Here is a 22,854-nt window from a genome sequence, read left to right as displayed (position 1 = left end):
ATGAAGCCAACAGATGATCCAGAACCAGGAAACCACACTCTGCTGACTGGATTTGTCCTCTCTGGATTGTCCAGATACCCAGAACTGAAGCACTTGCTGTTCTTCACATTCTGCTTCATTTACACCATCACCATCTTTGGGAACCTTCTCATCTTCACGGTCACACTGCACCCCTCCCTCCGCATGCCCATGTACTTCTTCCTCCGGGTGCTGTCCTTCCTGGATATCTCCACAGCATCGGTGGTTGTTCCCAAGATGCTGGTAAACTTCCTGTCAGAGGACAGGAGCATTTCCTACATGGGCTGTGTCGCACAGCTCTACTGTGTGATTTTTTTAGGAGCCACTGAGTGGTACCTTTTGGCAGCCATGGCCTACGACCGTTACGTGGCCATATGCAACCCCCTTAGATATGCAATCATCATGAACAGCAGAGTTTGTCTTTCCTTGGTCCTGCTGTCATGCTGCAGTGGTAATGTTGTGTCCGTGGTGCAGACAGCTTGGGTGTTCGCATTGCCGTTTTGTGGGCCCAGGAAGATTAACTACTTCTTCTGTGATATTCCCCCCCTCATCATGCTCTCCTGCACTGACACTTCTTTGTATGAAAAGCAGATCGTTATAGCCACAGCACTGGTTATCGTTATGCCATTTTGTCTCATTCTGGTATCCTATGCCTACATCATCTCCAACATCCTGAAGATTTCCTCTGCAGAGGGTAGACACAAGATCTTCTCCACCTGTTCCTCACACCTAATTGTTGTAACATTGCACTGTGGAAGTGGGACCTTGATTTACTTACGGCCCAAAGTCAGTTACTCTCAAGACGCAAAGAAATTTATGCCTTTCACATACACAGCCATAATTCCTATGTTAAACCCTCTGATTTACAGCCTGAGGAATAAAGATGTGAAAGAAGTACTAATCAGAATGATGTCTGAGCTGATGAAGAAATAAATCTTTTCTTGTCCGAGAACGTGTGTTTTAAAAATGTTATTTCCACTTTCAGTGGGTGTGTAAGGTTTACTAGCTCACTGGAAACACCAGAAGCAAAGTGTTTCATACTTGAGAATATCTTGTCCTTATTCTTGGCTTCAGAAGCAAATTATTTAGAATTTCCATTTACATTTCTTCCTGAGGAGTATGAAATGTATACCAGACATTTCTTCTAAAACAGAGCAGCCAAAACCCACCCCACTTCCCACATCTTTTTCAGGTATTCAGGCTTGAAGTTCTCACTTTCATTGCAGGAGTTCAGCTGCCCCTCTCACTTAAGATATATTCTTTTACAGTGAACTTTTCAGGATAAGCATACACAATTGATAGTGAGTAGGCAGGTTGCTTTCACTTTTTTTTTCTTTTCATTTTATATGATTTCCATTCCTTCCAGCAGAAAAGGGATCCACTACATGAAAGTGATAAAGACATTACTGCAGTTCTTTAAGAGACTCATGGTTTTTATTGAAGGTGTGGAGAAGGCAAAGGAAAGGAAGAGAAACTAGTGCTCATTTGTTGTTTCTAGCAAGAACTAAGCATTTCATATAGTACAGTGCCCACAAGCATCTTAGAGTCTGAGTCATGGGATAATTAGCATTCTGCATCACTCAGATGGAGAGATTCATCCAGGCACGATCACGGGACAGTTCCAAGAGGAGCAGCTGAGATCTCCACAAGCACACGGAGAAAAAGGTATGCTACGACCTTGGAGTAATCATTTTTGGGGAGGGGGGATGGGTGTGGGGGGAAGAAAATACTGCTAGCCTTCTCTGAGAGAGAAGGACACTGAAACTAGTCTCCTGCATGACCCAGGTAAGTTCTGTGTCCGCAAGTGGCCCTGTGAAAGTGTGGCATCACTCCGTATGTGCCATTTCACCTGGTAATCTCAGCGCCTGGCCAGATTTCCCAAGTAGCTCCTGTGGTTTCTTCTCCAGTGCAGTACAGGGGAAACTTCCATCCCTACGGCCAGGCTCCAGATTTGACATTTTGGTTTCTAAAATTGACTGGGAGCAGAATTTGTGGTTCAGGAATGGGAAAAAAATAAAACCAACAATCCAACAGAAAACCTAAAAGACCTCAATGAGTGTACATCTACAGATGTAGTTTAGTGACCTGTTTATACACTCACATGTACCCATGAGGGTTAAATTTCAGCCTTCTCTGTAGTTGCCTAAAGATAGTGCTATTTTGGATACAATCATGGAGCTTGCTGGTAAAACCCATGGCATACAGGAAACTTTTGTTCCTTTTCACTGATAGCTCACCCTGCGTGAAAGCACTCTAGATGCCATGGGGTCTTAATTTTGAATTTTGCCCTATCCCAGCTGCCTGGTTTTAGATTGTTGCTGAGTCTTACTGAAAGTCAAAGGGATGTAATGAACACATTCAGAAGGAACGTTGGCCCAGGTTTGTGTTTGGACACAATGCATCTCTTTGTGAATGTATCCTTATGCCAGTACTTATAAAAGCATCCAAGACAGTTACTCCTGGTTGAGTCCAGGGGCTTTTACATTAAACTTGGGTCACTTGGTGTGGGATAATGGGGTTTCTGGGTAGGGTAAATAGGAAACAGGGAACTGAAAAGAATAGTAGAACCTACAGAGACGACACATCTGTGACTGCCATGAGAATAAATTCTGTCACCATGGCTTGGTTTTGCATATGAGACAATCTTTAATCATCTGCTTATTGTAAACAAGACTTTCCAAAAGGGAGAAAGGAATCCATAGCATTCTTCCCTATGGATGAAGTTTAGTGACCTGCTGTGAGCCCAGGTTTCTGTTGGGATAGGGTTGCATTACTCTCTTTAAGATCTGTGAAATCCCACATGGTGTTTGTATTGAGTTTATGTGGCTTGGGTTGAGGGTGGAAGTGGGAGGGGAGCTGCAGAGGTGTCCTCAGTGAGAAGAGACCAGGAGCTACCCCCATGTCAGACAGAGCCAAGGCTCCAAGACAGACACACCACTACCCAAAACAGAGCCAATGAGCGATGCTGGTGGCACCTCTGTGATAACATATTTACACCGCACAGCAGCTGTGAGAGAGGAGTGAGAAAATGTGAGAGAAACAGCCCTGCAGACACCAAGGCCAGTGAAGCAGGAGGGGGAAGAAGGGCTCCAGGGGATGGGTGCAGAGCACCTCTTGCAGCCCATGGAGAAGATCATGGTGGAGCAGGTTCTCCCCCTGCAGCCCACGGACAACCACAGAGGAGAGGATATCCACACCACAGCCCACTGAAGACCCCATGCTGGAGCAGGTCGAGATGCCCCGAAGGAAGTTGTGACCAGCGGGGGACCAATGCTGGGGCAGTCTGTTCCTGATGGACTGTGGCCCATTGAAAAGGACCCATGCTGGAGCAGTTCTTGAAGAACTGCAGCCCGTGGGAAGAACCCACGTTGGAGAAGTTCATGGACTGTATCCTGTGGGAAGAACCCCATGCTGGAGCAGCGGAAGAGCATGAGGAGGAAGAAGTGCCAGACAAAACATGTTATGAACTAACTGCAATCTCCATTCCCCATTCCCCTGGGCCACTCAGGGCGAATGAGGTAGAAGAGTCAGGGGTAAAGTTGAGCCTAGGAAGAAGAGAGGTGGTGGGAAGGTGGTTTTAGTTTTGTTTTTATTTCTCAGTTTCCTACTCTGTTATTGACAATAAATTAAATTCATTTCCTAAAGATGAGTCTCTTTTGCCCATGATGGTATCAGATGAGCAATTTGCCTGTCCTTATTTCCTCCCCCGAGTCCTGCTGAGAAAGAGGAGGGACAGAGCAGCTTGGTGTGCACCTGGCAGCCAACTGAGGCCTGTTATTAACCAGCCAGGGAGTAGGCTGGGAGTGCACAAGGAGTTAGGAGGGGACACAGCTGGGACAGCTGACCCCAACTGACCAAAGGCCTATTATCATGATGTCATATACCATATGACATCATGATCAGCCTATAAAGCTGGGGAAAGAAGAAGGAAGAGGGGAACATTTGGAGTGGTGTTGTTTGTTTTCCCAAGGAACCATTACATGTGACGGAGCCCCGCTTTCCTAGAGATGGCTGAACACCTGCCTGCCAATGGGAAGTAGTGAATGAATTCCTTGGATTGCTTTGCTTGTGTGCGTGGCTTTTGCTTTACTTATTAAACAGTCACCTATCCTCTCCCAACACCTGGTGCACTCCCCGCCTGCTCACTGGTGGAGTGGGTATGAGGAGCAGAAATGGCCTTGACTCTGTGTAAGCACTGTTCAACAGTAACGAAAACATCTCTATATTATCAATGCTGTTTTCAGCACAAATCACAAATACAAAACATAGCCCCATACTAGCTACTGTGAAGAAAATTAACTCTATACAGCCAAAACCAGAACAGAGAAGAAAATCCCTGAAAAGAAATTGATGAAATCTGGCTTACTGAAATGCCACAAGGTAGGAAATAGAAAATGTCACTGTTCCAGAAGCAAATCAGGGTCTGACCATGTCTGTTACTCCACAGTCATGCACATGGACATCTGACTACACTGTAGCTGCTCCTCTGACAAGATCATGCCCAAGCTACCTAGTGCACTTTGGTGACTCCGGCTCTCAACCTAAATAGTCTGTCCTCTGGGGAACAAGGAGATCTCGGTGCCCCTCAAGAAAATGGGACCTTGTCTTCTGATGTAGGCCCCCAGATTTCATTCATATCAGCACCCCTTCCATGTCTGGCGCTTTCGCATTCACTTTTCTGGAGGTGTATGACTCCAAGCAAGCTCAGCAATGTCTAGAATAAAGACACAAGATGGACATCTCTTCTTCCAAGTTTTTCTCACTGGTCCAAAACTGCCTTCCTACCTGTATCCTCTTGGACATGCTGAGGCCCGCTGGAAAAGGAAAAGTCAGGGGAGAGTGTCAGGAAGGCAGGGTGAAGTGCTTGTGTGGGTGCACTTTGGCTGCAGGAATGGGATGGCTCCCTGGTGCAGCAGCCACTTCTGCTTCTGGTGGGGAGGTGTTTCCCAACCGGGAACATGGGAGCCTTCCCCTGATCCCACCCCTCCCTCAGCTGCCTCCAACCCCCCCGCAGGGCAGGTGGTACTGGGCAGCTCCCCCTCCCCTGCCCACCCCGTGCGGCACTGCTGCAGTTCTCTCCCCAAGACGCCCCTGCCACACACGAGAGTCCTTTCCAAGGCAGCATCCACAGCTCAGAGCCCCCAGGACAGTAAACAACCCAGAGCATTGTCTCTATTAGTGCCCTCTGCTCCTCCCAGCGTGGGTCCCCAGTTTGGGCCCAAAAAGTACCCTCTAAGTGGGTTCCCCATCAATCCCGCTTTCTTCGGGGCTCCACTGACCTCCCAGAGCTGCCCAGTGACCTGGAGCACCCCTACGCCCACTGCCTCCTACCCATCCCAGCAGGCAGGGATGGCAGCATCTCCAGTGCCCCTACCTCATCCCAGCAGGCAGGGCGGGCATCATCCCTGGTTCCTAACTGCATATCCCAGAGTGCGCATTTGGCAGCATTCCCTTTCCTGGAATCTGGCCAGGCACTGCGGCTGTAACCGCAGCTCCCACCCGTCCCTGCTGCTTCCTGCAATGACGCAATGATCAGCCCTCCTCCTCCTCCAAGAGCGCCTGTGAACATCCTTTCCTGCTGCAGCTGACAGGTTTGAGTCCTGGGGCCATTCCCGTGTCTGCTCATTGCTCCTGCTGCAGGCTGCGGTTCCACGGTGAGTGCGTTTGTCTGTGCATCCATCCTTCCTTCCCTCCACGTGGAATGCTTGCAGACCTGTTCTGTGTGCATGTGTGCTTTTGCCTGTCTGTGCTTGCCATACCCTGGCAAAGGCTTGGAGGCTTCCGTGTCTCCGTCTGTGTTTGCTGCCCCAAACTGCCAGGCCACTTAGTTCAAATGGTACCTACACATTTGGGATCTCTAAGGTCGCGGACAGCAGGCTATGGTCCAAATTCAAAATGAGGCACATCCTCCATCATGATATCTGTAAATTCAATCTCTTACCCTGACAGAAAATAATGTTTTATAATGATAACAGGGATGTCTGAGCATTCTGTTATTGGAATCCTTAAACGCAGTTGTCAGTAAACCAGGATTTCTACTAAGAACAAAAAACCACAGCTTTAGTTTTGTATCGATTTAGCAACTCTCGGTTTCATCAAATAGGGGCTATTTGCCCAGGAATTCCTCTGACAAAGGTGTCCTCCAGAACTTGGAGGATTATCCAAGTACAGCTTGAAGGATGGATGACTAAAGACAGAAGTCTCTGAGAGCACCAGAGAGCGAGAGTGTGTGCTTCGTTTTTTCATATGAGTAAAGTGAGGAGAATTATACCTGTCCATCTGTTTGGTGGTGAGTGAAGTCCAAATCCCTGGTGTTGGGTTTGGACCTGCTGGCTTTCCTTCATTCCTTTTTTTTCCTTTGACTTTTCTCACTCTCTGCTTTTGCTCTGGGCAGATCCCAAACTTCCACGAAAAAATTACCTTGATTCCTGTGGAGTTGTTTGAGATTCCTGTGTGTTAAGAAAAAGGGGCCATTAACTCAGAAGGTCTGCCTGGGGCAGCGCTGGCCCAGAATAAAAGACTGCTGTTAATGCTGGGCTGAGTCAGGGTAGCAGGAGATGATTCTTCACCTGGGAACTAAAGAGACGTTCCTGATAGCCATTCCCTTGGAAATCCCACCCCAAGCAGGATCATCAAGGGTTCCTCCCAGCTCTCTTGGGTGTTCTGTTATCGTGCCTGGGAGGGAACTGCATAATCATGCATTGCATCCTCCCGGCTGCAAGGTTAGAAGGACACTTTTCCACCCTAAGCCCCGATTTTCTTAACAGTCATCACTTTAATCCTGGGGTAATGGGGTGGCTTTCCATTACTTTGGGTTCCATCTGCCCCAGTACTTGCAGAGCCATCACCTGCTGCGTACTCTGCCAGCTCCGCAGTGGGTCAAGCAGAGTGTAAGGGCCTGTGCCCCCGCACCCCTTGTCCCCAGCCTCCCTGCCACCCATGCGGGGAGCACCTGCCCCTTCCCTGGGCTTGTTCGCAGGGAGCGGGGCGCAGTTAAGGATGGCGCCTCTTCCCTGTGACCGAGGGAGTGGCAGCTAGGGCCGGTGCCCCGTGGCTCGGTGCTTCCCTTCATGCCCCTGCCTTGGCCGTCTCAGTGTCCGGCGTCTGTGCAGAGCTGCAGGTGCTGCACTTGTGCCCCGACCCTGCTGGGGTCCCGAGGTCTCCCATCCCCCTTACCCCGTCACAAGTGGCTCATGTCTCAGCGGTCCCCGGCACTGGCCACCCCCTGCGCCCCCTGCCCCTTTTGCTGCCTGGGCCCCTCTTACACTGCTGGGCCTGCAGCTCCCACAGGGCCACTGCTTTGGCTCCAAGCATCCCCGTGACAGCGCTGAGCACATTACCAACAACTGAACACACCACACGTTTTTCTTGCCTTTTGCTTGCCCTACACTGTGTTTCTTGGTCTGCATTAATACTTCAGCCGGCCTGGGACATCCAGATAATCCCTCCTCACATTCCCAACTCACCAGGAAAACCATCTGGGCCAAGTTTCTTGTGACTGCCCCCCATGGCCCTGTGCAGGGACCAGCCAGGCTCTCAGTCTGTATCTTCCTAATTATCCCGTTTCCAGAAAAGTATTTTTCACTGGGACTTTCTGTCTGTGCAAAATGTTTTGCCCCAGGAGCCAGGTGCTTGTTCACTATGATCCCAGTAAGAAAGACACACAAATTCTGCAAAGTATCATTTGAAATACATTTCTTAGAGCCGACATGATAAAGACAGTATAGATAATCTTACGTCCCCTCAGACGCTGGGAACCCGGGTTGTGCAGCATCAAATGGGCCTCCGGTCAGTACACAGCATATTACAATGCGCATGTTCCAGAGCTGGCTCTTACAGTGAGATGGCTGAAGTTATCCTGCAGCCATGGGATTTGTGCAGCCCAGCACAGGTCTGAAGGCCAAGCTGAATGTGCAGCATGGCACAGTCCTGTCCTGTGCCTCCTTGGGTTAACTGCTATGTGGACCACCAAGTCCTTAATGTACAATGGTGTCCCCATCAGGATCACTATAGCACAGAATGCACATCCCTCCTTCCCTGCCTCATTCTACCTCCCTTCACATTCCCCTCACTCCTCATTCATTCCTGTGCCCCATTCTCACCCCCTCTTTTTGTGCCCTCTGGCAAAAGCCTTGCATTGGTTTAGAACTTAATCTGAATATATCTCGTTTTAAATACCTACATTTCTATATAATAATCTTGAAGTGAATCCTACTCTTGTGATAAGCAGAAGAGGCTCTTGCTCTTATTTAAATTTAGGGATGAGATTTAGTTGTTGAAACACGAGTGTCTAGTATAATTTTAGATGTCCTGTCATTTCCAAGATAGACACGTGATGCCAATATACATAGCACAGGACCTATGGGAGACAGCTAGATAGGATTTCCCCACCTTTGCAAGAAACACTCAGCTGTTCTAGGGCTCCTCACTGCAAATGGCCCTCCTGTCCAATGTTTTGACAGTGGAGTTAAAGCTTTATTCAGTACTGGGAGACTTCCAGACCACTGACCTGTAGAAAGGCTTGTGGCTTTAGACGCCTCTCTTTATCTGCCTAATTGACAGATTAGTCACAAACCGGGCACCTTTTTATCACCCACTCCCTCACATTCCACACAACTGCATTTGCTCATCAATTCCTCCAACAACTTCCTGCCCCCCTCTTCCTTGGATGTGCATCCATGCATCCCAACTACAAATTCATTCATCCATTCCCCTCCCCAATTCCCCATACGTTCACTGTTTTCTGCCATTGACTCTTACTGCCACTAAATATAGCCCCCTCCAACTATCCAACTATGCCACTCTCCTCATACGAATTCATGCATTCTTCCACTCATCCTCCCAGACCGTTCTTCGCCTGCTCTATCTTTCTGCTTCTCTGCCTATTTCTTCCTCTGTCATCATTGGTACTGGTGTCTTCCAGGTGCAATTATCACTCAGGCCCAAACGCATCCCGTGCCTTGTGTCTCAGACTTTGACACATCGTTGCGCCCACCTTCCCTGTGCTCCAATCTGATTTAAGCACCGCCACCCCACTGAACCGATAGGCATTTTTGACACCTGCAATTCCCATCCGACGCCTGTCTCCTACTAATCTGCTACCAGGTTGGTGACAGAGGGGCAAAAAGGATCCTGAGGTGGGATGTGAAGAAGCAAAGAGTCATCTTGTCCCATGTATGCGGGGGTAGCTCCGTACCTTGGAGCAAGGCAAGATGGAGGTGCCCTTTTTTTTTTCCCACAAGGTCCTCATAGCTCACTTCATGCTCTTTCCCACACAGAAGCTGTCTTCAACTAAAGAGTTAAGATGAGGAAAAGTGGCATCCTGAGCAAAAGGTATATGTATAGAGGTGAGTTGGGGCCATAAAGGTGGCATCTGTGAGCAGTGGGGAAGATTTTATCTGGGAGAGCAATGTGGGAAGCAACTGATTTCTTGGGTCATTGACAAGGAGGCATACCTCACCATGTACTGGGAACTCAGGAGCAGGGCCTGTAGTCAGCCTTCACTTTTTCTGGACGACATAGTAAAAGATGTTTTTGTAAGTGTGATTTTGTAAGTGCTGAAGGCTTTCCAGGGAAACCATCACAAAGTGAGGGGATGATGCAGAAGAGACGTCTGGCACTATGGGATGGGGGGGCAACACTCCTCAGTGCTAGGATATTGCATCACCTCTACTGTGGTGCTAAATCATCCACTACTGAATTGTGTTGTGATACCTAGGTACATCACTTGATTGGTGAGTTGCATTGTTCCCTCCAGGTGAACTCTACCATCTTCTGTATACCATCCCCTTCCAAGACATTACAACAACTCCTGTGAAGGTCTTATACCTTCCTTTGCTAACTGTCCCTCTGTTCCTACTACAATGTTATGCCATTCTTGACTAAGACACTACTCCAACGCATTTTGCCATCAGGTTTGACACACCACTGATGCCAAACCTTGCCCTAATACGAGATGCTCTTCATCTCAAACTGCGTGCAAAGGTATGGAGAAGGTTGCCTTTCCATGGGCTGCTGTCATAACAGGAAGACAGATCATCAAATTTGCATGTGCATATTGTTGGCCTCAAATAAAACATATGCTACAGGTATGACAGGTGAGGAAGCGAGGTCATCAAGAAACATCTCCACTGCTGACAATGAAAAGGAGATGAAGTAACTTCCTGTGACTGTACCTCTGATGCCATGCTAAGTGCCCTTGGTATGGTCCCCCCTTCCCTTCCAGTAGTCCAAAATGAGTAGTATATCTACTTAAGTTGAAAATCAAGATAATCTCTTTGGAGCATTAGTCTCAAAGCAGGTGACAGCACCTGCTCCTATCTCTGAGATATGGTCTGAAGGTTTGAGGAGCTGCAGGGCACCTCCTGCAGTTTGCATGAAGCTCTATTGTGGGACTGTCACGCTCTATGTGCTGGGGGACAGACAGACTCCTCTCAATGCCATGGAAGGCCTGAACTAAGATGAAGCACAACGCATTTAGGTGATCTGAGGGCACAGTTGTTGTGTGTTGGACAGAAAGGGGCTTAGAAAGATGGGAAACACGTTGACAGCCTCAGGGACTTTTTATTACTATTTGTCAGCTTCTGCAACTGGCATTTCTGTGGCAGGTTTGGACACGAAATTTTTTCCCATTACAAGCAGACACCTCAAATTTAAAGTTTCCTACGTGCAGCCAGGGAATCTGACAGCTGTTGTGTCTTCCTCAGGCTTATTCCAGAGGGGAATATGGTTCTTTTCTTCCTATTCTGAAATGGAGCTGGAAAGTGTGACAGTAAATGTAACCATCCAGGACTTTGTGGCTGATGTGGTGTCTGAGCTGTTTTTCCGCAATACGCACCAAGTCCCTAAGGAGACCATGTTCGTATTTCCTGTGGACTCTGATACTGTTGTACACACCTTCTACGCTACCATGGGGGACACTCGCATTGAAGCAATGCTCTGGGAGAAGGAGGAGGTATTGGGACTGTGGTGAGAGGGGGTCAGCAGATTGGGATGAAGGGTGGAGGTGAGAGAATGGAATCCTGTGGAGGCCTGTGACACAATTTTCTCCCTCTGTGGCAGGCCCAGCAGCTGTGCAGAGCCACTTCAGGCATGGAGAATTTAGGATACCTGCAGAACCAGTGGGATCTTTGGGGTCCTGTGTTCGCTTGTTTCTTGGGGACCCTGCCTCCTAACAGCGAAGTGACCATCAGCCTGTGCTATGTCCAGGAGCTGCCAATGCAGCCTGATGGAGCTGCTCAGTTTTGCTGGCCACACGAGCTCTTCCCCCGGACAAACTACATTAGTGAGTGATCACCCAGGTGCATCCCCTAAGGAGGAACACATCACTGCCCAGCACCCCTCCTGGAGGGGACCCCTATATCTGCACACGTGCCTCAGTGAGAAAATCTGAATATTCCCCCTTGCACTTCATAGTCAGGAACTCCACAGGTCTCCCCATGTATCCCACAGGAAGAGATCCCCACAGATACCTATACAAACCAGTGTCTACAGATTCACCACCACCACCCCCCAACTAAGCACCACAGTGAGGGACATCTCAGAAGCTGCATTTTCCCCCTACCAATGACAAACTGTGCTCCACCATAGCTGTCTGCTGCCCTAGGGTCTCTTCTTTCATCTTCTCACACCTCTTTCTTTCTGCAGGATGGCATTCTTCTGAGGAGGAGACAGAATCTGAAAACCTGCACTTCAGCATCTGTCTGAATTCAGCCCGTGGTGTGTCCCATATAGCCATTAACAGCAGCTACACTCCTCTGCAATACACGACTCCAGATCAAACATCTGCTGTGGTACGGCCCTGCCAGATGCTAGAATATCAAAGGGGAAGAGGATGGAAGGGTCTGCAACCTGCTGATGTTCCTTAGGACTCCTCAGTCCTTTTATTTGTTTCTCTTTCCTCTCCACACCCTGCTTGTCCTCAGGTATCCTTGAAATGTCCACCCTGTATGCAGGCTGATCTGAACGTGCTGGTGTATTACAGAGGGTCTCACACACTCAGCGCAGTGGTGGAGAGGAGAGATCCCAAAGCCCCACCTGGTGAGTGAGGAGGGTGGAAGTGAGCATTAGAGAGAGGCTGTCAGGGAGCCTGGGAGTCTCTGAGGGGCTTTTCAGGCAATAGGTCAAAGCTGAGGGCTATGTGGAGGACAAAAGCAAAGAGACAGAGAAGAAAACTCCAACCTAAAAGTCCTCCTTGTTTCCCCCCACACACTCCAGGCTCTCTGCTGGGAGACCCTGTGGTGATGGTGACACTGATGCCCAGTATTCCTGAGGTCGAGCCCAGTCCAGGCCATCTGGGGGAATTTCTCTTTCTCATGGACTGCAGCCTCTTCCAGGATGCACAGGTACCACCGGAGGAGGTCATCAGGGAGAATTTTCCACGCTGGTCATGCCCAGCTGGTGGGGTTAGAGGCAAGCTACTTCACGTAGCCAGATGTTCTGCCAAGTTTCCCCATCTGAGCTCTGCTCATCCCTCCGTCTGTCTCCAGAACACCCTGCTCTTCCTCCTCAAGAGTTTGCCTCTGGGCTGTTACTTCAACATCTACAGTTTTGGGGCCACTTTCAAAGCCTTCTATCTGTGAGTTGCGGGTGATGATGGGGCAGGGCCAAGGGGTAAGTACAGTATGACTTTTCGAAGTGAAACTATGGGACAAGCTCTTGCTAGAGGGTAGTTATGGGGCAGGATATGTTGGGAGCAGTGAGGGGGTAAGTCCTCTTTTCAGGGTGCTTCTGTAGCACTGGTAATGAGGTAGGGCTTTTCTAGGGAGTGGCCATGTGAGGGTAGCTGTGGGCCAGGTTCTCTCCCCTCTGACACTCCAGGTGCCATCCCACAGGCAGAGTGTGGAATACACGCAGGAAAGCATGGACAATGCAGTGGGGCGCATCTCCTCCATCTGCCCTGATCTGGGGGGCTGTGACCTGTTGGGCCTTCTAAGGTTTATCTACAGCACTCCTCTCCTTCATGGGCATGCCCGCCAGGTATCAGGGGCCAAGTGGTTATGGGGAGGGGAATGAGTGTAAACAATGGGGTAAAGGTAGACGTCAGGGCTCAGGGTGAGATAGTCTGCTGCTGTTTGCACTGGGAGTTGGCATGGCGGGGGGGTGTCCTCATGGCAGAAAGTGACACCATCTTTGGTGTGGGCAGTGTGGGAGGGCTTCTGTGGAATTTGCCTGCACTTGAGGAAGGTGGATTTTCCTTGTGGGGTGCCCCTTTGTGCAAAGAGGTGGCCTGGTGTTAATGAAAGGAGACAAACAATCTCTTTTCCTGCTTCAAGGCCAGTGGGTGTGAGAGGGTAAGGGAGCAAACTGGGAAGGCTTCCTGCATTTTAGAAGGGCGTTTTTCCTCTACGGGGGTGCCCAGCCCTGTCAATCTTTGTTTCCCCTCCTCTCTCCCTCAGCTTTTCATCTTCATTCAAAGGAAGATCTCCAGTGAAGAGGAAGCTGTCATGGCTGAGGTCTACCGTTACCGGGACCACCACCGGTAATGGGGGAGCCCTGTTCCTGTCCCTTAACATACTAATTCACAACCTTCCCCTCCCCTTGACTGTCAGAGTGCTTCAAACGTTCTCTCAGATCCTAGCTTGCCACAGATATTCTCTTTACCTTGGTGGAACTTCAGCAAGGACACCCCCACATGTTTTCCTTACCTCACAAAGAATGCCTGTACTTTTCATCTAGTGAGTCTCCTGTCCCAAACTTTCCCTGCTCTTCTCACCACTTTTCCTCTTCCCTCTCAGCCTGCAATACCTTAACATTCTCTTTGGGCCCAAAACACATTCCCATGATCTCCCTGTCCAGCAGGTAATGTTTCTCACCCCGAAGTGAATGGGGAAACTCCGAGTCAATTCCATTTCTGTTATGTACTATTACCGGTACAGGCTGGGGCTGACCTGCTGGAGAGCAGCTCGGTGGAAAGAGACCTGGGAGTCCTGGTGGACAACAGGATGACCATGAGCCAGCAATGTGCCCTTGTGGACAAAAAGGCCAATGGCATCCTGGGGTGCATTAAAAAGAGCGTGGCCAGCAGGTCAAGGGAGGTCATCCTCCCCCTCTACTCTGCCCTGGTGAGGCCACACCTGGAGTACTGTTACTGTGTCCATTTCTGGGCTCCCCGCTTCAAGAAGGACAGGGAACTGCTGGAGAGGTTACAGCAAAGGGCTACCGAGATGATTAGGGGACTGGAACACCTCTCTGATGAAGAAAGGCTGAGGGACTTGGGTCTTTTTAGTCTGGAAAAAAGAAGGCTGAGGGGGGATCTTATCAATGCTTATAAATACTGAAAGGGTAGGTGTCAGGAGGATGGGACCAGGCTCTTTTCAGTGTTGCCCAGTGACAGGACAAGCAGTAATGGGCACAAACTTGGACGTAGGAAGTTCCATCTCAACATGAGGAAAAACTTCTTTGCTGTGAGGGTGGCAGAGGCCTGGCACAGGCTGCCCAGAGAGGTGGTGGAGTCTCCGTCTCTGGAGACGTTCAAAACCCGCCTGGACACATTCCTGTGCAACCTGCTCTAGGTGACCCTGCTGTAGCAGGGGGGCTGGACTAGATGAAATCCAGGGGTCCCTTCGAACCCCTATCATTCTGTGATTCTGTAATTCTGTGATTAGAAGTATTCTTACCTCTCCAGATTTTGTCCTTTGTACCACTCTTGTCCTTCATACCTCTCACCTTTGTCCCATCTCTAACGTCCTCCTTTTTCCTGTACAGGTGTTTCTGTTTTCCTACTAACCGATGTGACAGCTTCAACCTTTCCCAGGCCATGGCCCTGGAGACCAAAGGTGAATGTGTGTGCATCCACTCTAGGATGGACATGACATCCGAGGTAATGACCCAGGTACCCCTCTGCTCTATTCAATACCTCCCATGGCTCTCCTAGACATGGAAGGCAATCTAGATACCACCATCCATTCAAACTCAGAGATCCACCTCCAACTTCTCCCCCCGCCCCAGAACTGGGAGTGAACCTGAGTGATCTGTGCTCTCTTCTTCCCCTTACCAGGCAGTGAAATGCTTACAGAGGGCATTGCAGCCTCTGGCAAGTGGGATCTCACTACACTGGGAACTTCCACCTGGCCTGGAGGTGTCAATGATCAGAAAAGCTCCTGACATGATCTTCCAGGGACATAAGAGCTCCATCTATGCCCAGATCCATGGGCAAACACAGGTGAGATTGACCCAGGAACGATATGCACTGGGGCAGGGCTTTCTGGAAAGTAAAGGACCCACTGCCTGTTTCATCTTCCCAGCACTCAGAGTCGTTCACCTCCACTATACCTGAGAGACACCATGATAGGGCTCTTCTGACCCCCCTTCTTTCCCTCAGAGACACCACTGCTGCTGCTCCAACCATGGACATCTACTACATTAATAGATCAGGCTACCTAGGTAGCCAGGCTGCCTGTGCCTTGCAGATGAATATTTCTGTCTGACTCTTTCCCCTGTGTCGCCAGGATCCAAAAGTGGGTGAGGGAGCTGTGACCCTTCAGTACCACGTGGGCAGCCAGTCCTTTGATTACACGCTCAGATTCTCACTGTCCCCATCAGCAGACAACAGGTGAGAGGGTAACACACTTGCCCATGAGTTCTGGAAGAGGGACAGCAGGTGTCCCTCTTCCTTCCCGCTTGCATCCTTCCTGCTGTAGCCTGAGGTGGGAAGAGGATCTGGGCATTCAGTGCTCCCCTGTTGTCCCCTCTGCCCTGACCTCGGGAGATGACCTGTGTGACCATTGCCCCGCTGCTCCCTCCTCTTTACTCCACGTGTCCTGCGCCCCTCTCCAAGGTGAAGCCAAGGACTAACTCCCTGCCCCTGCAGGCTACCTGTGCACCGCATGGCCATGATGCACCTGCTGTGGAAACTGGCCTGGGAAGGGACAAGCAGGACAGAGAAGGATATCTGGCACAATGCAGTTAAGTCCAGCCTCAGCCTGGGGGTCTTGTCCCCCTTCACATCCATTGTGGCAGTACGCATGAAACAGAGGGATGCCTGGCACCACGGTAAGGCCAGAAGCAGTGGGGACAGGACTGGGAGGGGAAAGTGGGGCTTGTTGGTCTGATGCCTCCTCACCATCTGCAGCCCTCTATCCTGTGGACCTGACCACCCTTTTGGCTATCTCTAGTACCTCTGGATCTAACCCCCATCTCCTTGCTTCTCTCCCCAGATTCTTTGCCTCCAGACTCCTCAATGTTTTTCTCTCCCTCTTGCAACCTGGTTCCCTGCCAGCTGCTCTGGTTAAGTAGCTTCAGGCCTGCGTTGTTCAAGTCCACCAAGTTTTGGATGGTCCAGAAGTGCCAGTTCTTGCTTGACATACTTGATCGCAAAACCCCGGACACTGAGGCACTCACTCAGCTTTCAGCAACCTGTAAAGGTAAGGAGAAACTTCTCAGCCAGGCATTCTCAAAATGTATTGGTCTAGGGTTGAACTCCCCTTTCAGCATTTATCTTCTCACCAGACTTCTTGATTGTCATTGTGCTGGGGACAGATGGAGTGACAGACTAAGCAAACTCCTACATCTCAATTCTGGGCTGGAAATTGAGAATCAAATGCCTTATTACTTTTCTGAAGTAACCTTATTCTTGTCTTCAGCTATCCTTAACTCCATACCCAAACACTAAGTTCGTCACAAAATATCTGCATGAATCTTTAGCTTTATCCTCATACAGTTCAGCAAAAATGAGCCAGCTAGCGCAGCGTTTGCACAGCAGTTTCCGTACTTCCTTTTCTTCCAGCCTTCTGCTTGTCCAGGTCTCATCTTCTGATCTCCAAGGATCACCTGCTGGGAACTTCTTGTGATTTCTGTTGACGAGTGTTAGCTTCTGTAGACTTGTACTTCAGTCATCTCTAACGATCGGCTTCTGCTGACTGTTTCCACATCAGGGAGTGTGTCTGCTTACTGTTTTCAAGAAACTTCTCACAGTGGGAGAAGGTGTCAAGCACTTTTTCAGCTGGTGTTGCAATATATCAGGTAGGCAAGAACTTACAGCTAGTTAACAGAGACATAGCAGTTGTCTCAGCAGTTAGTGCAGCAGGGATGCAGAGGGGTCCATCAGCTGTTCAATCCTGCGTGGGGCTGAGTGAAGCTTGTGCAGCATGCGACACAACACCCTCTCCAGCACTAACTGGTGCATTTACCCTTGGTACATTGGAAGCCTCAGGCCAGACAGACCATAAAAGTAAGATAGTGCTGCCTAGGTCTTGAACTGAAGAGAGAAGAAGCTGGTGTTTCACCCTGGGGCTGGGGCAGAAGTGCCCTCCTCTATTGGAGGTATGTTGTGGTCAAGGCTCGGACTTGCTAACTGGAGGAGCTAGAAGGAAGAAGTAAGCACACTGCACACTGTCAGGGTGAATGAAGAGGAGATTGTCCTGTTTTTTATGGAAAGTCTGCAGAGAAAAAAGCCTGAGTTATGTGAAGCAAGGAGGATGGAAGATCTGGAGGATGTAGTGAAAAGAGGGAAAGGTACCTTGTGGCTTCTGACAGTAGGGGGAAGGCTTCTGCTCAACCTGCAGACCTACAGCTTCAGAGTAGGTATAGTGCCTGGGCACTGGTGAGGACAAACAAGGCCTGTCAGGAGAGGCATCCAGAGCCAGCTGAGCCTGAACCTAGTGTCCAAGCAGAGGGGAAAGGCATGTCATAGTTACTGGAAATTGTCTCCTGCAGGGGATGGACACATATATCTCACATATAACCTCACACTTCCGGATGCTCATCAGAGGCCAGGACTGAAGAATCTGCAGAGACTGCCAAGGCTATTACCCATTGCTGCTCTTCTCTGTGGACAGCAATGGCACTAACAGGGATAACCTGGAGCATATCATGTGCAATTATGGAACCCTGTGGGAGAGGGTGAAGGGCATGGGAGCCCACATGGTGTTCTTCAGTTCTTCCAGTGAAAGAGAAAGGATTGGTAGAAATTGACTCATCCTACAGGTCAATTGGATGCATAGCTGGTGTCACATGCAGGACTTTTACTACCATGACTGCAGGACCCTCTCTGAGGAACAAGTGTTACTGAAAAGGAACAGGATTGGTCTGACCACGTGGAACAAAAGTGCCCTTGCAAACAGGCTTGCAAACCTAGCAAGGAGGACTGTAAAGCAGGTTTGTTGAGGAAGGGCTACAGTAACCTGAAGAAAAGTGGGGGCACAAGGGGTTGAGAAGATGTGTTTACGGGACAGGAAGACAGGGAAGCCTCTCATACTTCCCTGGCACCTCTGGCACCTCTCCTATGAAGACAGGCTGAGAGAATTGGGGTTGTTCAGCCTGGAGAAGAGAAGGCTCGAGGGACACCTTTTACTGGCCTTCCAGTATTGGAAGTGTGCCTACAAGAAAGATGGAGAGGGACTTTTTACAAGGGTATGTAGTGATAAGACGAGGGGTAATGGCTTCAAATTGGAAGAGGGTAGATTTAGATTAGATATCAGGAAGAAATTTTTCACTATGAGGGTGACGAGATACTGGCACAGGTTGCCCAGAGAAGTTGTGGAGGTCTGATCCCTGGAAATGTTCAAGGCCAGGCTGGACGGGACCTCTAGTGGGAGGTGTCCCTGCCCATGGCAAGGGCGTTAGAACTGGGTGATCTTTAAGGTCCCTTCCAACCTAAACCATTCTATGATTCTATGGTTCAGGTAGTTACAGAGAGCGACAAGGTCTCCCCGTCAGCCTCCTTTTCTCCAGACTAAACAACCCTAGTTCCCACAGCCGCTCCTCATAAGGCTTGTGCTCCAGACCCCTCACCAGCTTTGTTGCCCTCCTCTGGACATGCTCCGCTCCAGCACCTCAGTGTCTTTATTGTACTGAGGGGCCTGAAACTGAACACAGTATTCAAGGTGTGGCCTCTCTGGTGCCGAGTACAGGGGGATGATCCTACTCACCACACTGTTCCTGATACAGGCCTGGATGCTGTTAGCATTCTTGTCCACCTGGGCACACTGCTGGCTCATACTCAGTCGGCAGTCGACCAACACCCCCAGGTCCTTTTCCACCGGGCAGCTTTCCAGCCACTCTTCCCCAAGCCTGTAGCACTGCATGGGGGAAGGAGTAACATTAGTGATGCTCATGGGAGGAATTAAGGGTGTTCAGAGGGAATTATGCTGAGTGAACTAGAGCTTATAGGGCAGATTTTTAGTATGCTTATGAAGGACTGGGAAAATCTGTGGATGCTCTGGGAGGGATGCTTGTGGAGGACTAGAAAAGATTGGGAAAGCACAGAGACGATGGCGTATATCTATTAAGTGTATCTGGAGAAGGCAGAATTTAAGGTTATGAGCTGTTGCCTGTCTCATATGAGCTACGTGGAAGTTTTTGTCTTCCAGACCAGAAGCCTCCTCCTGAAGAGCAGCCAATGGAAGAACCAACAGCATTTAAAATGAGTTGGGACTGGACAATCTCACCACTGTCAACAAGACTGTGCGACTTCTCTAGGCTTAGGGTAGTGGTGGCACTCCAGAAAGCAAATGGCTCCTGGGCCCTCACCACAGCTCTGGCCTCTGCCCTGGGACTCAGCAAGGCTGATGTTGAGCTACAAAGGCCCAGTGCGGTAAGCAGATCAAGGGCAGGAGTGAGGCACTGTCATGAGCTGAACCTTCCTCTGCTCCAAGTTTCCAGTCTAAGCTGAACCGAGAGGAAGAGATCAAAGCAGTTGGGATATAGAGCCTCTTTGCTTGTGGAAGCGGGGTATGGGGGCTGTGGGGCAGAATCCGCAGAGACACCTGGGAACTTTCCCTGTGAGGATTTCAGAAGCTTAGGGATTTTCTGTGTACATGTGGAGGTCTTACTTTTTAAATGTGCTGGTTTAGGTTTGATCTTTCTTTTTCTTTCTTCCACCTGATTGTTCTGGTTTCCCCCACAGGATGTGCAGCCAACTGTCTGGGCAACAGTTTTGGCTTTAGTCTGGTTGCATCAGTATAAATGGAAAGTGTCTTGGTCAGAGATTCTGGAGACCAAAGCGCGTAGCTGGCTGCGGGACCAAGCTGGTAAGAAGATTTTATTGGGAGGAGTCACGCTTTGGGCCTTCCCCACCAAATCTACAGCTGACAGCTGTTGACCCATGTCCTTCTTTCCCAGTGCTCTTGCATGGCTATTTGTCAATACACAGCCTTTCCTCACTGAGTTGTTGTCACCCTCTACTTTTCCTCTCTGCTTACAGAGGTTCAGCTGGATGCATGTCTGGAGGCAGCAAATTCCCTGCTAGGCTGCTTTGTGGAGCCCACCATCTTCAGGATTCGAACTTACCCTGTTACTGCGGGCGGGCAACAAGCTGTGTAGGAACACAGCCAGAACAGCTGACCCAAACTAGCCCAAGGCATATTCTGTAGCATTAACATCATGCCCTTGCGGGAGTGACTGAGTGAATGGCTGCGTGGGTGCTCAGATGCTGCATGGGGCCAACCCACTGCAGCTGACTTGTTCACACATATGCTCTCCACCATAATATGCGAGTTTCCACTGGGCTCTGAAAAATAACCCTAAATACATACACTAAACTTTGCTTCATTTTTCCACATTCTGCTTTTCTCTGAGGTTTACCCACACAGTCATCTGCTGAAAATACCAGATCGCAGGGAGAAAAGTCGTGCTCAGATACAACAGAAAAACACCTTCTACACGAATCAAGCTATCTATCTATCTGTCTATGTATGTACTTTTTTTCTGCCTTTTATAGAAATGTAAGATCAATATTATTTGGTTTTGCATATTCACTCATCCCCACAAGCTAGAGGATTTTTTTTTGTTTTGTTTTGTTTATTTTTAAAGGGGTCAAATATAGGGGTGGATTTCACCGTATCACTGTAGGGCCTACCGTAGGTGCCCAGTGCCATTTCTGCTGTTCTGAGGTATCTGAAACACCTGCCAGATAGGAGCTAGGATATAAAGGACTGATTTTCTGAGGTGGCAGGTGGAGAGTGAATGGAATACCATGTGTCATGGGATTCAGTTGCCTATATATGGTTGTTCTAGGATTTTCAAGTGTATTTGGTTTACATGGCAAGGTTTCAGTAGCAGTGGGTTTGCAGGGGTGACCTCTGTGGTAAAAGGCTGCCCCATGCCAGTCACAGAGCATTCCAAAACAGACCCACTGCTGGCCAAAGATGAGCCAATCAGCAAAGCTGGTGGCGTCCCTATAAAAGCATATTTAAAAAAAGATAAAAAATGCCACACAGCCAGAGAAGGAGGGGGGAAAAAAAATGAGAATAGCAGTGCAAACACCAAGATAAGAGGGGAAGGAGGAGGCATTTCCCTAAAGTCCATGGTAGAGCAGATATTCATGCTGCAGCCCATGGAGGGCCCCATGCAGATGGATGTTTACTAAAGGACTTGCAGACCATGGAGAGGACCCATGCTGGAGCAGAAGAAATGTGTAAGGAGGAAAGCGCATCAAAGAGAAAATGCTATGTGTTGATCACAGCTCCCTGTGTTCCATCCCCCCTGTACAGATGGCAGGGGCATGGGGTAGAGGAGAAGGCAGGAGCTAAGGAGTGAAACTGAACCTGGGAATATGGGGACAGGGGGGAAGAGTGGTTATGTTTTTGGTTTTGTTTCTCAGCATCCTATTCTATTTTTAATTGTCAATAAATTATATTAATCTTGCCCAAGACAAGTCTGTTTTGCCTGTGATGGTAATTGCCAAGCAATCTGCCTGTCTTTTTCTTGACCCTCATTAGTTCATCTTATTTTTCTCCTGCTGTCTTATTGAGAAAGACGAATGAGAGAATAGCTGTATGGGCATCTGGCAGCTAGCCAAGGTCAAACCCTAAGAAAAAAAAATCATCATATTTTAACAGTGGTTACTTTTCTACATCTACACTTTTTATACTGATTGTTGGGGAAGTTGAATCTCACACTTAAGATTAGATCAAATTTACCCCATATGCATGGATGGTTACAGTATCCCAGAAATCCCCCAAAATATTAACACAAAGTTGATTTTCTACCCCACAACCTTTTGATGGCTTCCTGGACCTCCTTATTTCTCAAGCTGTATATAAGAGGATTAGGATCACAGTTTTATAGCAGGTGGAGAACGCTTAATTCAGATATAGGGAAATACTGGTAGGTAGTAATACACACATGATAGCAAGAATCCCATAAAAAGTAGTGACCACAGTGAGGGGATATGAACTAGTACAAATGGTTTTCTGCAGCCCCATTTTGGCCACCAAAAATCAAATTCAGCTTCAATACAATGATCACCAGGGTGACTGCAAAGGCAGTAATTCAGAAAAGAGCTTTGAGCGCTGAAAAAATATTCCGGTTCATTATAGCTGTATAATGAAGAGGTTTACAGATAGCTAAATAGCAATCACACAGCATCATGACTAATCGAAGACATTCAGTTCCTCCCAAGGAGACAAACATATAACTGTGCAGTATAGTCCCTGAAAGAGAGGCTTCTCCTCTGTGAGGAAATTGGTTAGCATCCAAGGAACAGTACTGTCTGTATAGCAGGTCTCACAGAAGGAAAGACTACTCAAGAAAAAATAAATGGGGTTGTGGAGGCTTTAGTCAGCATATATGGCAAGAGGGAGAAGAGTGTTCCCAGAAATGACTACAAGTCAAAAAAGCAAGAGCAATACAGAGTGCCGTCTGGTTAAAATCCCAGTGGACTGAATTCTGTCACAGAAGTTCTGTTCCTTGGGTCAGCATGTAGAAGGGATCAGGAGGACAGAGACAATGTCATACAAATGAAAACTGTAGGAACTTAGGGAGAATTACTACAATGACTTCACTCCAACCTTGGCGAGAGTCTGACATTAAGCAAACTAGATTTATCTTCCTCACTAAGACAGCATCACTGTGTCATCGTTTAACCCCAGCCAGCAACTAAGCACCACACAGCCA

The 22,854-nt window shown here is 48.8% G+C and overlaps 2 protein-coding genes and 1 long non-coding RNA gene across 8 annotated transcripts; all 3 read left to right on the top strand.

Moving 5' to 3' along the window:
- LOC141732926 (olfactory receptor 10A7-like) lies at window positions 1–951 on the top strand. Its single transcript, XM_074562536.1, has one exon. It carries the CDS (start codon window positions 1–3, stop codon window positions 949–951), a length of 951 nt encoding a protein of 316 aa, XP_074418637.1.
- A 591-nt stretch (window positions 952–1,542) lies between these two features.
- LOC141732927 (uncharacterized) lies at window positions 1,543–3,662 on the top strand. Its single transcript, XR_012584186.1, has 2 exons — window positions 1,543–1,683; window positions 3,026–3,662. It is a non-coding gene; the product is annotated as an uncharacterized LOC141732927 (long non-coding RNA).
- A 1,871-nt stretch (window positions 3,663–5,533) lies between these two features.
- On the top strand, window positions 5,534–21,613 carry LOC141732924 (von Willebrand factor A domain-containing protein 5A-like). 6 transcript variants are annotated; one of them, XR_012584185.1, is made up of 19 exons: window positions 5,534–5,672; window positions 9,297–9,365; window positions 10,725–10,972; window positions 11,080–11,302; window positions 11,665–11,810; window positions 11,943–12,057; window positions 12,235–12,362; window positions 12,507–12,595; window positions 12,852–12,996; window positions 13,416–13,498; window positions 14,725–14,839; window positions 15,017–15,181; window positions 15,468–15,571; window positions 15,830–16,011; window positions 16,176–16,382; window positions 16,745–16,980; window positions 19,329–19,552; window positions 19,865–19,988; window positions 20,162–21,613. XR_012584185.1 is itself a non-coding variant. In XM_074562532.1 (18 exons), exons 2-18 carry the CDS (start codon window positions 9,323–9,325, stop codon window positions 20,278–20,280), a joined length of 2,460 nt encoding a protein of 819 aa, XP_074418633.1. In that variant the 5' UTR covers window positions 5,534–5,672; window positions 9,297–9,322; the 3' UTR covers window positions 20,281–21,613. The 6 variants fall into 6 exon arrangements, 5 of the variants coding, with proteins under 5 accessions (XP_074418633.1, XP_074418634.1, XP_074418636.1 ...); XM_074562532.1 differs by lacking the exon at window positions 16,745–16,980; XM_074562533.1 differs by lacking the exon at window positions 16,745–16,980 and having other exon boundaries at window positions 5,588–5,672; window positions 9,297–9,351.
- Window positions 21,614–22,854: the final 1,241 nt, after the last annotated feature.

The sequence above is a fragment of the Larus michahellis genome, chromosome 18 (genome assembly GCF_964199755.1).
Source record: "Larus michahellis chromosome 18, bLarMic1.1, whole genome shotgun sequence".
Lineage (NCBI taxonomy): Eukaryota > Metazoa > Chordata > Aves > Charadriiformes > Laridae > Larus > Larus michahellis.
Note: the sequence above shows the minus strand (reverse complement) of the source record. Positions and strands in the feature narration are given on the sequence as shown.